At 37.7% G+C, this 16,372-nt stretch overlaps 1 protein-coding gene across 1 annotated transcript in view; it reads right to left on the minus strand.

The window, feature by feature from the left end:
- Positions 1-16,372, minus strand: part of brinp1 (bone morphogenetic protein/retinoic acid inducible neural-specific 1) — a 175,234-nt gene that overhangs the window by 70,522 nt on the left and 88,340 nt on the right. Inside the window, exon 3 of the mRNA XM_081365496.1 lies at positions 8,386-8,576. Coding sequence (XP_081221622.1) covers positions 8,386-8,576 — 191 coding nt within the window. The remainder of the gene's footprint in view (positions 1-8,385; positions 8,577-16,372) is intronic.

Here is a 16,372-nt window from a genome sequence, read left to right on the forward strand (position 1 = left end):
AAATATCCCGCCTTTCGTATCCAATGCAACGTGAGTTAGCGCATTTTGGAAAAGTTGTTAGTCCCTGTAAAACTGTTGCACTTGGATGTAAAAACGTCCGGCTCTGAAGAATGTCGTGCGTCTTTCATCGCATGCTAGAATCGCCTGAGAATACACTGGATATTAATTTTCGTGTGAGATTGTATAAGAGAAGGTGTTTTACCGACTAGCTGTCAATATGCTGTCTTATCACTGTTGCCAAAAAAGGAGGATTTAGCCTTTTCAAAGAACTGGCGTCATGTTGCCCTTCTTACAACAGAATATAAACCTTTTTCTGGCAAATAGATTAAAACATGATTTGGGTTTGGTTGTACACAATCAGTCATATTGCATTCCAAAACGGTCTATTATGGATCATTTGTTTTTAGTGAGAGATATTGTAGATATGTGTAATGGTTTCGATGTGAATGTTGGATTAATTGCCCTGGATCAAGACAAGGCTTTTGATTATTAATGTATTGAAGGTTTTTGGTTTCGGTGAATTTTTTTTTTAATTTGATACAAAACATAAACATAAATGTTCAGCCACAGTTTAATGTGTGGGTTAAATTTGAACAGGGGTTTTTGTATACTATAATAAGCACGCATGCTTTATCAGTGTTACGTGCTAGCGTTTTTGTTCCCTCCCCTTTTGTTATTGGTTGCTGTGTTTCTCCCCTCTGCTGTCGGTTTCTTCCTGTTTTCCCGCTCTCTCTGCCATCTTTAAGTTTGTAGGTGTGGCTATTGGTCGGAGACAACCAATCCAAGTGTAAGTTTTGTTATGTTAGTTAATGAAGTTTTAGTTATGGTGTGTTAAGCGCTGAAGAATTCTTTATTTTCAGGTTTTTAGTTTTAGTTAGTTTACTAAAATTAGCTGAGGTGTGCTTTGGTTTTGTTGTTTTGTTTGTTTAGCACCGCTCATCTTCTTTCTCTCTGTGGCTTATTTCAATTATCATTTTTTCAATTATTTTGCTTAAGTTGTATATAGCTGTAAATAAGTTTATTTGTTTGTTTTCATTTATGTAAATTATAATGTTCGCATTGTAAATAGGCTTTCCTGTGGCTCAAAAAGTAGAGCGCTGGCGCATGCAACATCAAGGTCGTGGGTTCGATTCCCAGGGAAAGCAAGAACTGATAAGAATGTAAATGTGTTCCTTGAAATGCAATGTAAGGCCATGTCCCCACTAATACGTTTTCGTTTGAAAATGTATATTTTTCTCTCCGGTTTGGCCTTCCGTCCACACTGAGACGGCGCTTTTATTAATGAAAACAAAGTTTTTTTGAAAACACACTTCAAAGTGGATACATTTGAAAACGCCGTTTTCACGTTGTAGTGTGGACTGTGAAACCGGTGGGATTTAAAAATGAGACGCATATTGTACCAACAGATATTCATGTTTATACCAGTATTGTGCCTGTTATGTGCTGTTCACTTTCACACTGTTGCTAAAAATATTCTACATTACACACTCTTCATATCACAGTCCTGCAAAGATGACAGAATTTACTCTCATTTGCAGTCCTGAGATACATGAGAGCAGTTTTAGCGTTTTAGACCAAACACATGGAGACTGCGTGCGACCTGGACCGCATCAGTGAACGCTGAGATATTTTACTAAATAAAATGATCCTGTCAGAAGAATTGCGCGATAACTTCATTATTTATTTTTCGATCTGAATCATATCAGTGATCTTTAGTGGGTTTACGCATGCGCAGTAAAGGTGAAATTAGCATTTTCAGGCGTTTTTCAAAAGTTTCTCATCCACACTGAAACGTCCGAAAACGCCTGAAAACGCAAGTGTGGACGGAGAGCATTTATAAACGAAAACGCCGTTTTCAGATGTATCAGGATTAATGTAGACGTAGCCTAAGTCGCTTTGGATAAAAGATGACCCTCTGTCCTCGAGGGTCAGACCAGGACGAGACGACTTCTCAAGTGTTGATGCCAGTTCATTAATATAGATATTAAATAGAGTCGGGCTGAGGCTGCAGCCTTGACGGACTCCTTTAGTTTGACTGAAATAATCAGTACGTTTGTCATTAATCTTAACACCGCATTTGTTCCCAATGCAAATGTCCTTTTATGATGTCATATGTCCTTCCTCCTATTCCACTTTGGATTAGTTTTAGGAAAAGTCCAATTGTGCCAAACCGAATCTAAAATCAATGAAGCAGCCGCATATTTTCCCTTGTTTTGCTTGCTGGACGTGTTTTTGTATGAGTGTGTGGAGTGTGTAAATGTGATTTGATGGTCTCTGTTTAGGCACAAATCCAATTTAACAAATGTTAAGAATCTTGTGTTCTTAAATGAACTGAACTAATCTGTCATTGATGATGGAACAGAATAGTTTTCCCAGGTCGTTGCTTGCTGTGATGCCCCTATAATTAGTTATTATATAATGGTGCATCATGTATGGTTAAGATAGGGGGCGCTTTGAGTCGGCCAATTCCTATTGTAAGGGGTATTCGGCAAGGCTGTCCATTGTCTGGTCAACTATATAGTTTAGCAAATGAGCCGCTGTTTTTTTAACTTCGAGAAAGATTGTCAGGTTTTAATGTGCCTGTTTTTTTCTTTAGACTCAAGGATGTCTCTCTCTGCTTATGCTGATGATAAACAGCTTTTGTAAATCATGCTGAAGATGTTAAGTGTCTATCTGAGGTACTCAGTCTTCATGAGAAAGCTTCATCAGGTAAAATGAACTGGGCAAAAAGTGAAGCTTTTCTGGGCCGGTAAAGGGGAGTTTGGGAGTCTCCCGAAGTTACCCGGAGACCTGGGGCAGAGAGGGACTTAAACTGTTGGGAGGTTTTCTGGGGTCAAATGATTATCCAAAGAAAAACTGTGAAGGTCTAGTGGAGAAAGTGAGCAGCAAATTGTCTAAATGGAAATGGTTGCTGTCTCAGTTGTCAGAATTATGGCTTTCCGGTTACGAGACGTCCATGGCTAAAGACAGGCAAGAAGTATTGTTCATACTATTAAGTTCATGTTAGCTCATGTCAGTAAATAATGTTAACAAATGAAATGTTATTGTAAAGCAGGATACACTTTATGTTAAGGTGTCCTTGTTATAGTGTAACCATACTTTTAAGTACTGTGTAATAATAATTAACTACTTGTACTTACTAAAGGGTAGGATTAGGGTTTAAGGGTTAGTTGGATGTAATTATGCATAATGTATAGTTATTACTACAGTAACTACATGTAACATATGTAACAAGGATGAAATGTGAATAAAGTGTCACATAAACCATTATTTAGTTGAATAAAACAAGATTATTTTTAGTTATTATTTTTTTTTAAAATTCAGTTAACAGGACTTAATATCTTAAGTCATTTCAAGACATGGTGCATAGTGTATAGAGCATCATTTGAGACACAAACACAGTGTGTATATGCAGTGCAAGTATGCAAAACAGCATGCAAGGGAAAAGCTGGATGACCCACATACTCCGGGTGGCAAAATGTGCCGAATAAACCAGAGCTCACGGTTTCCCACCAAACAATTCCATTTTCACATGACAAATTCCAATTTTAAAACGATCACACCACAAGTGCACTATTAAGAACACTTATTTTACACACGGATTGTTTTAGCATATCACTAACAATGTGTGAGGACATCTAAAGGTTACGTGTAATTGGTTAAAGGTCATAAGACCATTCATTTAAACACATTCACTTGTATTCTAGCAGCTTGTTCTTAAGTTGTCAGATTCCTGATTTCTGATAGCACTTATTGATCATAATCGGAGACACTGAGGTTTTATGTTTCGCAACATGCCACACGGTGTGAGCTGCATATGAAGACCCATCAGAAGGTTTTCTAACAGCGCTCATGTCACATATGTTTTGGAGAACCTTAAACCAGTATTAAAGTGGCGTAAGTCAGAGCTGGATGTCTTCTGTCTGTCTGGAAACACAAACGTAATCTTCCTGCAGGCATGTTCATGTATTTGCACATCCATGACTGTCGATTAACCTGTTAGCATCAACCTTTCGATTCTCGTGACCTTTATTTTCAGCTGTGTCTATATTGTTCAATCTCGACGGCGGGTCTCGGCACACAGCAACCCTGACGCTAATGCGAGTGACCTTTAAAAGCAGAATTAATAAATCAGATTTCCTGTTAATCAACCGATTAATCAATGTAAGGATGTCCACAGCCAACAAAAAACAATGAACCTTTGTTTGACCTTGAGCTCTGGTATAATTACACGCTCCCCATCTGTCCACAATAAAGCGCTGTGATATCTGAACACGAGCCTCTATAGCGTACAGTCTGTAATCACAGATATTATGTGCAGCGCTCAGGTATTAGCCTTGCGTTCCTCCAGTTCATTCAGCGCTCTGTGATTTATTGTGGTCCTCTGGACTGGAACAAGCATATTGCTTATATCGATTTCCCATTGGGTTTTATGGTCATATCGTGTAGGTGACAGAGGGTAAGGGTGTTCATGGATTCCCTTGAATGCTGCGTCTGAAATGTAATGAAATTCGAGTCGCCATTTCATTATTTTATTTATTTATTTATTTTATTTTTTGCTTTGCAATAAACTCTATACGGATTTAATGACCAATAAATGCTGTAATGACCGACAGTGCAAACACTTGCCGGCTCAACACTTCAGGACGAGGAAGCGTTCGTAAGTCCAAAGAAAGTTAAGCATCCGTCAACATAAACAAACAAACAAACAAACAAACAAAAATAAATATATATATATATATATTTTGCACTGGCCTGAGATATCTGAAAAAAAAATGTAAAAAAGTGGTTATGTGTGTTTTATATAAATAAATACATACATACATCAATTATATCTCTGATATTTTATTTTTTGTAGTATCTAAAAAATCGGAAGAATCTGAAGAAATGCAGAAATTCAAAAATAAATAAATGTATCACTTGGTTATGCATGTATGCATGCATTCAAATAAGTAAATAAATAATATAATATAATATAATATAATATAATATAATATAATATAATATAATATAATATAATATAATATAATATAATATAATATAATATAATATAATATAATATAATATAATATAATATATTTTCTTGATGTTTTCTATTTGGTACCGACTTAAAAGTATCTGAAAAAAAATGCAGAAACTGGTTAGTTTTCCATTCTACTGTAGATCGTTTGATTAAATTAGTATACATGTATAACGAACTAGTGTGCACACTCTCATATGTTTCCTCTAAATAAATAAAAACATCACAATGAACCACTATACTACATTTAAACAAACTATCCTGTTTGTTTGTTTGTTTGTTTGTTTGTTTGTTTGTTTGTTCATCTGATATACTTATTGATAACAGAGTATTTTATAGCTGAGGTCATAGCTCTCCAAGACTGATTCTGGTGGGTTTCTACAGGTTCAGTACACACACACACACACACACACACACACACACACACACACACACACACACACACACACCATCCTCTCTGCAGTGTTTGCGAGTGTGTCTGCTCTCAGCTCATGTTTATCTGCCAACATAATGGCACACTCTAAAGCGCACGCCTGACACGAGACACTGACCTCAGGCCTGTCACTGTGTCTCTGACCCCTACAGTAAACGCAAGACTGACACACACAGACACGATGACCATGATGGGAAGCGGAGAAATCATCAATGAAGCTGTACTGGTCCTTCTGGGAAAAACAGCACATAAAAGCCCAAAGGGTCTCCATTAAGAGAGTGATATGGCGTTAAAGGTCAGTGGGAAAAGGGATTTACCGAGCAAGTATCATTGCATCAAACCACACGATTTATTTGTTAATATTATTGCACTTCGCTCCAAGCACAATATTTATATTTTTTTTTCTATAAAAAGTAACCTAATTGTGATAATGATTTTTGAACTATTTGAGCTTGATGTGGCCATAAAAAGTGTAAAAATAAATAAAATACTGATAAAGAGTGTCAGTAAAATCCGTTTGAACCGTGTGGTTTCAATAATGTAACTCACATGACATCATAAAAATGCAACTAAAATAAGCTAAAAATATTAAAACTCATAAAACTATATAGACATGTTTTAAAATAAACTAATAAAAATAACAAACACACACACACACACACACACACACACACACATACACAAAAAAAATACTAATACTTTAACTAAAATTAAAGTGAAAACAGAACATAAAAACTTTGAATCTGACTCAAAACTATGATAGCATATCAATGATACTAAAATAAAACGTAACTATGAGAGATGAAGAAAAGGACAATAAAAGAAAAATCTGCACTGCATTTTGTTTTATTCTGTTCTTACAACCCAGCATCATATTCCTATTCCTCTCATCTTTCTCTCTGCCATAATTAGAGCATCGCGTTTAACCGCGAAGCCAGAACTGCTATAATATTCCAACCTCTGAACACAAACTGTCCATGAAAGCCGAACGACAGCATATCAGAGCAATTACACTTGACAGCTGCGAATCTATATGAAACCGACCCCTTAAAGGACAAAGAGGGTATCGCGCTCAATTCAGCTGCGCACAAACATGCGAGATCTGATTATGAATCGGCATTACAGACAGAGTCCATTAACAGAACGATCCCTTCTGCAAATCCACACAAACGGGTAACACGCATTTACTTCAGCGTAACTTTTCAAATCACCATGAAATCAAAATGGACACTTCTTATTTTCCCCTTCCCCTTCCTCTTCATCATCTCTTCTCTTCTCTGATGACGAGGGCGGGGCTATAACCTGTCAATCACATGAGATCAGCCAATCGCAAACCACAACCATCCAATCACTTCCTCACAGACAAAATCAAGCCCCGCCCACATGTGTTCTTGTTCCAGAAGCGTTTCACTCGGATATACGGCACAATAGATGAGTGCGACTTCACTTTCAAGGCGACTTTAAAGCAAAAGACTGTGTATGTTGGTGAATGTGTTTAAAATGTGCACCCAAATTAGACATGCAACTATGGTCAGATCGCATGAAATGTAATACAGTTGCATTTAACGGATTTACATCATTTAATGGATTTGCATATATTTCAGTTACAGGGATGCTTCAATCGGGATTTTTGCAGCCGATCCCGATTTTTGTATTTTTAATGATTTCAAGTGGCATACTTTAAATGAATGGCTTATAACTCTACAAGGTATAATCAAGTACGTGGTCTCATTTAATAGAAAACTTTAAAAAAAAAAAAAGGTTCTTACAGCAGGGTTTTTACTGAGAAAACCCCAGAAAAAAAGTGATGCAATTTGTTGATTTATTGTGTTATTATTCATGCTTGACATGATGATTATTAAAAAGTGTATATAACAGGTAATAAATTCAAGTTAGCGCTTGTTCATAATTGTCACGATTTTGGGGTTGTTCTTGTCATGTTTCTGTGTATTGTCATGCTCCATGTCTGTCATGTGATTCCCTGTTGTCATGTGATCCTGCCATGTGTCTTGTCATTGGTTAATTGTCTGATTATTATTCACAGGTGTCCCTTGTCTTGTCTTTAGTCTGTGTATTTAAGCCCTCGTGTTTGTCATGTGTCTTTGTCTAGTATTAATTCCTGGAACCACTGTTGTGTGAGTTTTTGTTCATAGCTTTTTGTCTTGTGTCGTGCTTTTGGATTATTTTGTCAATAGCTGCACTTGGGTTCTCAAGGCTTGCCTCCAGTGGACCCTTCTTACAATAATCATGTCACAAACTGCATGTGGGCCAAATTTTGTGTTGATATCTCAAAGCAATCAAAAGTTATGGCATTTGGAGACTTTAACAAATGTTTTATCAAGTGTTTTACGGACCGAAAGAACGCCACAAAGCATACAGATATTTCTAATTACATAGAATAAGTAACAAGAACGGGTCTTTGCGAACGGTCAATCATCAAACGTATTGCTTATTGTTAGTTAATGCATAACAATGTTTCTTAACTCTTCATTGTTTGTTCACATCCATCTCAGGTCTATTAAATACTATTAACACATACAACATTTGATTTTAATAATGCATTAGTAAATGCTGAAATTAACTTTAACTAAGATTAATACATGTTTTGGAAGTTTTTGTCATTGTTAGTTCATGTTAACTGCTGCAACCGTACTGTAAAGTGTTTCCACATTTGGATTTATTCCTGACTTAACACACAAAACATAAGCCATAAGTGGTCTGTTTTGGCAGAAAAGTGCCATAAAAGTATCAAAAGTATCATCGTATGGAAAAGAGCAGCATGCACATTATTCAGAATATCTCTGAAATCGTGAGGGGTTTAAACATGAGGGGTCTTTGGGAACGGTCGCTTCATGAGATCGGCCAAATCTAGTGTCGAGCAATCGAGTCACGGAATGTGATCATCATCCCTAATCCCGGTCGGAGCGCTCACCTCCCAGCGTGGCCGAGATCAAGATGTGTGTTCCATACTTCTTGATGATGGTGTCGATGAACTGTTGCGTGGACGGCCGTCGTCCGAGCATCCGCATGCTGCGCTGGAAATCCGGCATCAAGGGCAGAGGATTGCGGATCAGATCCCGCCTCTCGATGGCTGTGTTCCTCACCTTCCAGCGTGCAAACTCCCTGCAGAACAGAGCAAAACATGAGGATCTGCATGGGAAAACAACGGTCTCGGTGCTCCAGTGGAGGAAAGCGAGAGATGATTCAGACTGGTGGCAGCTTATATGCATTCAAACATTACAATATCCACAAATGTTAGATTAAAAAAGCAGTCATAGCATATAGTCCTGTACTGTCGGTAAACACACACTTGCATACAGAAATTGTTTTCACTGAAGAAGTTACCATAGCAACAGAGGCTGCTCCGGCACTTTTCATTAGGATCATTATCGAACGGAACATTGGCAAAATATTATTCATTTAATGACATGACATTTTATTTTACATTAGTTTTTAATCTAAATGATGCTTGTGCATGATCACCTCAATAGATTATCTATAGAAATATTGGTAACACTTAAAGCCTGTAGGTATACTGCATTATATAAGGTATTCATGCATTATAATGCATTATATATATAAAAAAAAAGTTTAAAATGCATTATAATATTTGCAGATTCCTTCTTACATCGGAAATTGGTTGTTTGTCATGTGTTTAATGCATTATATTGCTAAAGCTGTAACTGAATAGATGAATATTATAATGTATCATATTGTTACAATTATTCATGAGTTCATATAATGCATTATAAGGTGAATTCAAAGGAATAATGAATGCATTAAAAAGTTTATAATGCATTAAACATTATAATGCATTATATATAAAGGCTTTTTTTTTTTTAACTAACACTCACAATTAATAAATGTTGTTAGAAATATGTTGCTAATGCATTATCTAATGTTAACAAATTAAACCTTGTTGTAAACCCTAAAAAATGCAGATCTGAAGTAAACTTTTCACTTTTGGCTGAACTATTCCTTTAATGGGATTCAGTTTTGTCACAATGTGCAGCACATAATCTACCAGGGCGACAAAGAGTGTTTTTTGGGACATCAGAATTGGATTTTGCGTGCCACTTTTTGCAAAACACAATTTCGAATGCATTGGCAATCGCAAAACCTCCACCAGAACCAACAATCATGTGGCAATCACTTCTGTCCAGTGTGATAGAGGGAAAAACAAAAGCAAAACCATATTGTTATTGAATCCAAATCAAGGCTTCCCCAAAGTGATCTAATCAACACTGCCAGCGGTCGTGATTCAGTCGTGATGAAGCGATGAGCGTCAGTCCCGATTTGCCATTGGCCAGATTTCGGTCTCACTAATCTCACAATTGGTTCGATTAGCATCTCATTTGGCAGCGGATCACGAGCGTCTAGTTCCTGTAATGAAGTGAAAATTGAAATTCCTTGAGACATGAAATGCATTCACTGACTAATAATCTGAAGAAAACGCGTTTCAGTTCAGATGAGGCTCAACGGTAAAGAAGCATCTATTTTCATAAACGCTGAGTTGGGAGTTGGACACTGGAAACGTCCATTCAGCACCTGTCTAAAGTCTGAAGTCTTGAGCAGGTTAACGTGAGTAAAAGTGCCAGAGAGGCAGAAGCCGTCACTGCTGAACTTCTGCAAACTACCTGGACCTTTAGATCACTCACAGATGTAGACGAGACCACTCACAGATCACTCACAGATAGATTCAGATCATAATGTGCTGTTTTAGATTGCTAAATGCAAGATAGAAGTGAAGGCACTTTATTAATTATGGATTTGAGTAATATCAAATAAACGAGTGTGACTCAGGATTACATGTGGCAGTCATGCTCATTTTCAGATCAACACCCTGGCTGTGTGATTGAACTTGCTTTTATACAACAGCTCAATAAACAAACTTTTAATACCGAGTAACTTAAAGCACAGACAAAATTTGTTCAAAATTGTAAAACAAATTCCAAAACAAGCCAAAGCATCAAGTTTTACATGCGGACCAACAGGAAAGTGTTTGAAATTATATGTGTGTATATATATATATAGTTAAGAGTTTTAAGTCCATACAGACTGACTGACTGACTGGATGGATGGAGGGATGGAGGGATGGATGGATGGAGGGATGGAGGGATGGAGGGATGGATGGACAGATGGACGGATGGACGGATGGACGGATGGACGGACGGACGGACGGACGGACGGACGGACGGACGGATGGACGGATGGACGGATGGACGGACGGATGGACGGATGGATGGACGGATGGACGGATGGACGGATGGATGGACGGATGGACGGACGGATGGACGGATGGACGGACGGATGGACGGATGGATGGACAGATGGACGGATGGACGGATGGATGGACAGATGGATGGATGGATGGATGGATGGATAGACAAACAGACAGATATTCTTGACTGGAAGCAAAGTGTTATAAACAGTGAATCATCTCTGTGCTTTATACTAAATAACAACACTCTTGAAATGCAGAACAGCAATCCACTGATTTAATTGAGAGACGCTGCCGGCAGTGATTGTAGGATTTCACCTGCTGTCCCACAGGTCTCTTTACACACTGAGTCTGAACCACATTTACAACATCAACGTGAGCTCTGGTGGCAGATGTTTAGCACTGTAACAACTTAAGCTTAATAACTTACGCTAATTTCACTGTTACTGGAGTATTTTTTCCTCTTGATTTTCCACTAAAACTTCGCTTGCTCAGAACGGCACTTGCATCGCAAGAGATGCGAAGACTGAGATTTCTGAAGATGATTTATTCAGAGACAAGCTGATAACAGAAGTTATTATTCTATAATAAATGAGTGTGCACAAATTCTAAGTCTTCAATAGTTGTTTACTCCTGCAGTTCTGGTGTAGAATCAATGGTTTCTTTGCTTTTGGGTGCAACTCGACTGCTTTGACATCAAGCAAGCAAACGGGTGTCTTTACGAAGAGCGCTAGTGTGTCAGAAATGACTCATTGGGAATGATGCAAAATCCTGATTGTTTCTTCAGTTTGCTGCAGAACGGACAGAAACTACTGTGAAAAAAGCGCTGGTACATCGACTCCACGTCAGAATCCCAGTAACTTCTTGTTCGAACAACAGCCTGAAACCTGGCGACTTCACTGACCTCACAGGTTGTGTGATAAGAAGGCAGAGAACATGCTTAATAGACTGAACCTGTACAGATATTGATCCGCCTTTCCAACGCTTCTAAATAAAACAGTCAATTAACACAGTTACTAGGGCTTATCTGCTAGTGTGCATGCACTTTCCAAATCCAGAAACCCTGGACATATTAATTGGCATTCCAAGTCCACGGCACGGTTTTTCCCAAGTCTGGGACACGGAATTAATGGAGTGAAACAAAAAGTGTTACAGTACTTTGCAAATTTGATTACATCGACTGATGGTGTAGGCTTTATATTGAAGCAATTTTCACTTGTATATTTCTCAAATAATTACAAATAAATGGCAAGTAATACTATGGATTTTGAGGTAAAAAGACTGAAATAGTATTTTCTTGTAAAACATACAGCAATAATATTGTGCTTTTTAGGTTACTAAATAACAAAACTCTTGAAATCAAAAACAGCAATCCTCTGATTTTATATTGTTGCATCTTTTAATTGAGAGACGCTGCCGGCAGTGTTTTCACATTTGGTTTGATTGTTTACAGTAATTGGTTGTGCATTTCAAAATAAATAAATACAAATACAAATACAAATCATGATTAAATATATATATTTTTTTTTAACAATTCAGGATGTTTACTGTTATATAAATGAATACTACAAGGCTGATAAATGCTTGATTCTGATTGGTTGACGAACGTTCTAAGGCGTGCAATTATTTTGAGGGAAACGCACGGCTAAAGTAGTTCCAGGCAGGTTTTGACACGCATTACGTGTCCATATTGCTTCGCCAAATGGGTTCAGTTATTTCAAAGGTCCTTGCAGCCGACAACAGCAAAAGAACCAAAACCTACAAGAACACTGACCAAGCAGATACATATAACAAACGATAGAATAAAACTGTGGGGGGGGGGGGATGTTTCCATGCTTTTTCCATGAAATTATGTTTTATCACCTATGTTAAGCACGCTCTGTTTCTCCCCCTCTCTCTTCCATACAAACGCATACATGTGCACAAAGACTTTCTGTCAGTGCTGCTCCGCGACTTTAGCAACAAAACAGTTTCACAACTGAAAGGCTATGTGACATTTCTCAGTAGCAAGTCGGTAACGTAGTTGTTTTTGAAGCAGTTAAACTTACAGCTTCGCTATTAGTAGACGCTGAACACGGAGAGACATACAGACTCACACACTTAATCGATCACTCTCTCTTTCTCTGTAATAACTGCATTAGTCTGCATATCAGTGGGTCAATCCTCCGTTACTAGCTCTGAGATCAGCAACTGAGTCTTGGATGATACGGGTTAACCCGTTTTCCAGTAAAGTTAAGGTATAAACTGACTGAAAGTTTATACCTAGAAAACCCGATTTTTGCTCCTTACCCCGATTTCCCCCGCCATGTAAATTGCAGTTGAACTGCATTGCCGGATTTTTGAATTGCATGTAAACCAACAACCAATAAGTCATCAGTGTATTAGTGTGGATGTAAACGTGCTCAATGTCTTGATAATATTGGGGAAATAATTGACTCCAGGCTTTTTGTGAGTTATTATCAGCGTATTAGTGTCCATGGAATTGTACTCAATGTCTTGAGGTGTGGTAACCCTAGTATAAGGGGAATAATTGACTCCAGGGCATTGAATTCGGCTTTTAGAAAAAGAAAAAAACCGCACACCTGAGGTGGTAATGCAGTCACGACGCAAGTGGAGCAAACGTTATTTTTTTCTAATATGCATAATTTTTCTGAAGGCAATTATTTCTAGATTCTGTAGATTTCTGTACGTGAAAGAGCCTCAATCAGTCTCTTTTCTAAAGTTTTATGTGAATATATACGGTTGATTTCGCTGCCGAGAGCATGTTGTACATGCAATGTGCTTTTTTTTTTCTTTTTCTTTTTTGGATTAACAAAACATTTCAAATAACACTTTATTTGCTGAAGTCTTGAATGGGCTGTTGAGGATTGTAAAGTTCGGGCACCTCTGGTCCACAGCTGTTCCTCAGCGTTCCTCGTCTGGAAATGTTCAGCAAGGCAAATTGTGAATCGAGCAGAACTGATTGTGTTCTACAAACGTTGGTGGTTTGGAGGGCTTTGGGGTCGGTACTGTAATAAAAATATCACCAGGCAGCTGGGAGCTCCGGGCAAGCGCGTACAATTAAGTCTACCTGCGTGAAGCCGACCCTCGCTGAGCCGCCGGTGCCAGAACAATTCTGGAGTGACACCCTCTTATTCAGACACTTCACAAACTGAGATCAGCAGGTTCGTCTTGAGAATAAATACATCTAGGCAAAACATGCTGATAATTCAGTTACAGCCGAGGTTTTCGCTCCTCGATGGAAGTCGAAGCGCTACGCCTTTGGAAATCATTCTAAGAGCTTGGTAATTACTGCTCTTCAAGGGAACGGGAACAAATATATGCAAATTGCATTGTGTCTGCTTTTGCATCAACAAATCTCAAGGTAAAGTAGTGCAGATAATGAGGCGTATTAAGACTCCACGTGAAATCACTCAGGAGGAGGATATAAGGTGTGTCGGAGGCACACACGTGTTCGGATGCTTGAGTAGATGGGAAGAAAATGAGACGAGGCAGCTGAGGAATGGGATGTACAGAAGCGACAGAAGGAGGGAGAGTGAAGAATGAAGATGAGAACAGAACGAGAGACTGGAATACTGATGAGTTCTGCACACGGACCAGGCTAGACTTCTTCAGCTCTCAGTGCGTCCACGTCACGGACTCATAAACACACACAACTCGAAAGTCTGATAGAATGAGCCGCATCTGAAGGTAGAGGAACACCTGCGTGTTAATCTGCACGTTCTGGGCAACCATAGACAGATGTAGAGTTTGGCCTATGGAGCAATACTTGATGAAAAAACGTTTATTCTGATTACTAATATTAATATGTGAAACTTATTTGATAATTGCATCATATAACACACAGCCTTGCCTTATTTACAGTCATTGCTCGAGTCATAAACAGTTATGAAACTGACTATATGTCTTGACTTGCCATAAAGGAATATGAAGTAAGATGGAATTAAATTGTTCAAAGGTAAAAAAGCTGTTTCTTAGGGAAGCACTGACATTTTTGGTCAAAATGAAAGAACAACAAACAACTGTATTACTTGATGGAAGAATCATTGATTCTGATTACTGATATTAATAAGTAATACTTATTTGACAGTTTTATCTTATAACACACAGTGGCTTGAGTGGCTTATTGCTTTATTAACATCATATATTGAGTTATAAACAGTTTTAAAGCTAAAAAAAAAGAAAAAATAGCCAGAAATGAATAAATTGCCATTTTCAGATATTGGAAATAATCGAAAGGGGGAAAAGGCTGAAGACTCGTGAATAGATTCATGAATTGTAACAGAAATATATTAAACAGAAACTTCAACACAGAAAAAAAGTTGCATGAATTAACAATGACATGCATAATTTAATAGTTTTCTACAGCTGCCATTTTAAAAATTGTAGCCAAAATATAACCACACCAATTATTGATATATATATATATATAGTGGTACTAAAGTGAAGCCTATGGGTCAGTTATAAAACAATATTTTAAAGAGACTGTGGTTTGTTTTTTTGTTTTGTTTTTTGTTTTTGATGACAAAAAGTAGTGATGTGTTAAAAACGAAATCATAATGGACAATTCTGGACAAACTGGTCTGAAAAAAATATCTAGGATTAGAGTATAGTATATATATATAGTACTATATTTCTTGGCTTGCCATAAAGGAATATGAAGTAAGATTGTTTTAAAATGTCCAAAGGAAACAAAATAATTGAATTGGTCCTTAGGGAAGCACTTACATTTTATATCTAGGAATAGAGTATAGTTATATAACTATACTATAATCTATTCCTAGATTTTTTTTTTTAGACCAGTTTGTCCAGAATTGCCCATTATGATTTCGTTTTTAACACATCACTACTTTTTATCATCAAAAAAAAAAAAAAAAATCTCTTTAAATTATTGTTTTATAACTGACCCATTGGCTTCACTTTAGTACCACTATGTATTTTGGCATTCCATGATTTTCTCTAAAGTACCTCAGACTTCCATGTAAATACCATGGAACATGAGTATAAATACAACAAAATACCATGGTATTATCTGATATCTTCACTAAACTACTGAGGGTTTCGTAAATGCTTGAATTCTTTCTTCTGAGTGTTTTGATGTAATATTATCAAGGTCAATTTTCTAGTTTGGACGGACCACACCGGCATATGTTCTCTGTTGGTTGGCAATATAACTGTAATGTGTTATTTTTCACACTTTCATAAAAAAAAAGCAAGAACCAGTGATGACAATGGGAAGACAAGACAAGCTCTAGATATTCTGCCGTTTTTCCCTTCCACTCCTCCTGCGTTCCAGTGAGTTCGCTGTGAAAGGCTCCGTGGGCCCTCAAATTGACCTATTACTTAGCTCCAATTCTCCTCAAGCCGATCAACGCGTTTCAATCTCCAGCTGCATAGCTTCAGCGTTCCTCCACTCTCCCGCGGTTGTTCTGCAGGCTATTAGGGTCAGAGCGCTTTCTCTCCCTCGCTCGTCTCTGGACTGTGTCCAAATTCACAGACTGCAACAGTAAAGTCATCTACCGCCAGAGCCCGGATCACTGGTGCGTTCTGTTCAAGAGAAACTTTAAGGTAATAAATCTTCTTACTCTGAGAGGCTCGTAGACTTCCTGTGCGTGTCTTTGTGAGTGTACGTACGTGCTTGGCATTGTGCTAAAGTATATATCTTTGTGAAATATTCAAACACACCATCCCAGCGAAC

The sequence above is a fragment of the Scardinius erythrophthalmus genome (genome assembly GCF_964197995.2).
Source record: "Scardinius erythrophthalmus genome assembly, chromosome: 5".
Lineage (NCBI taxonomy): Eukaryota > Metazoa > Chordata > Actinopteri > Cypriniformes > Leuciscidae > Scardinius > Scardinius erythrophthalmus.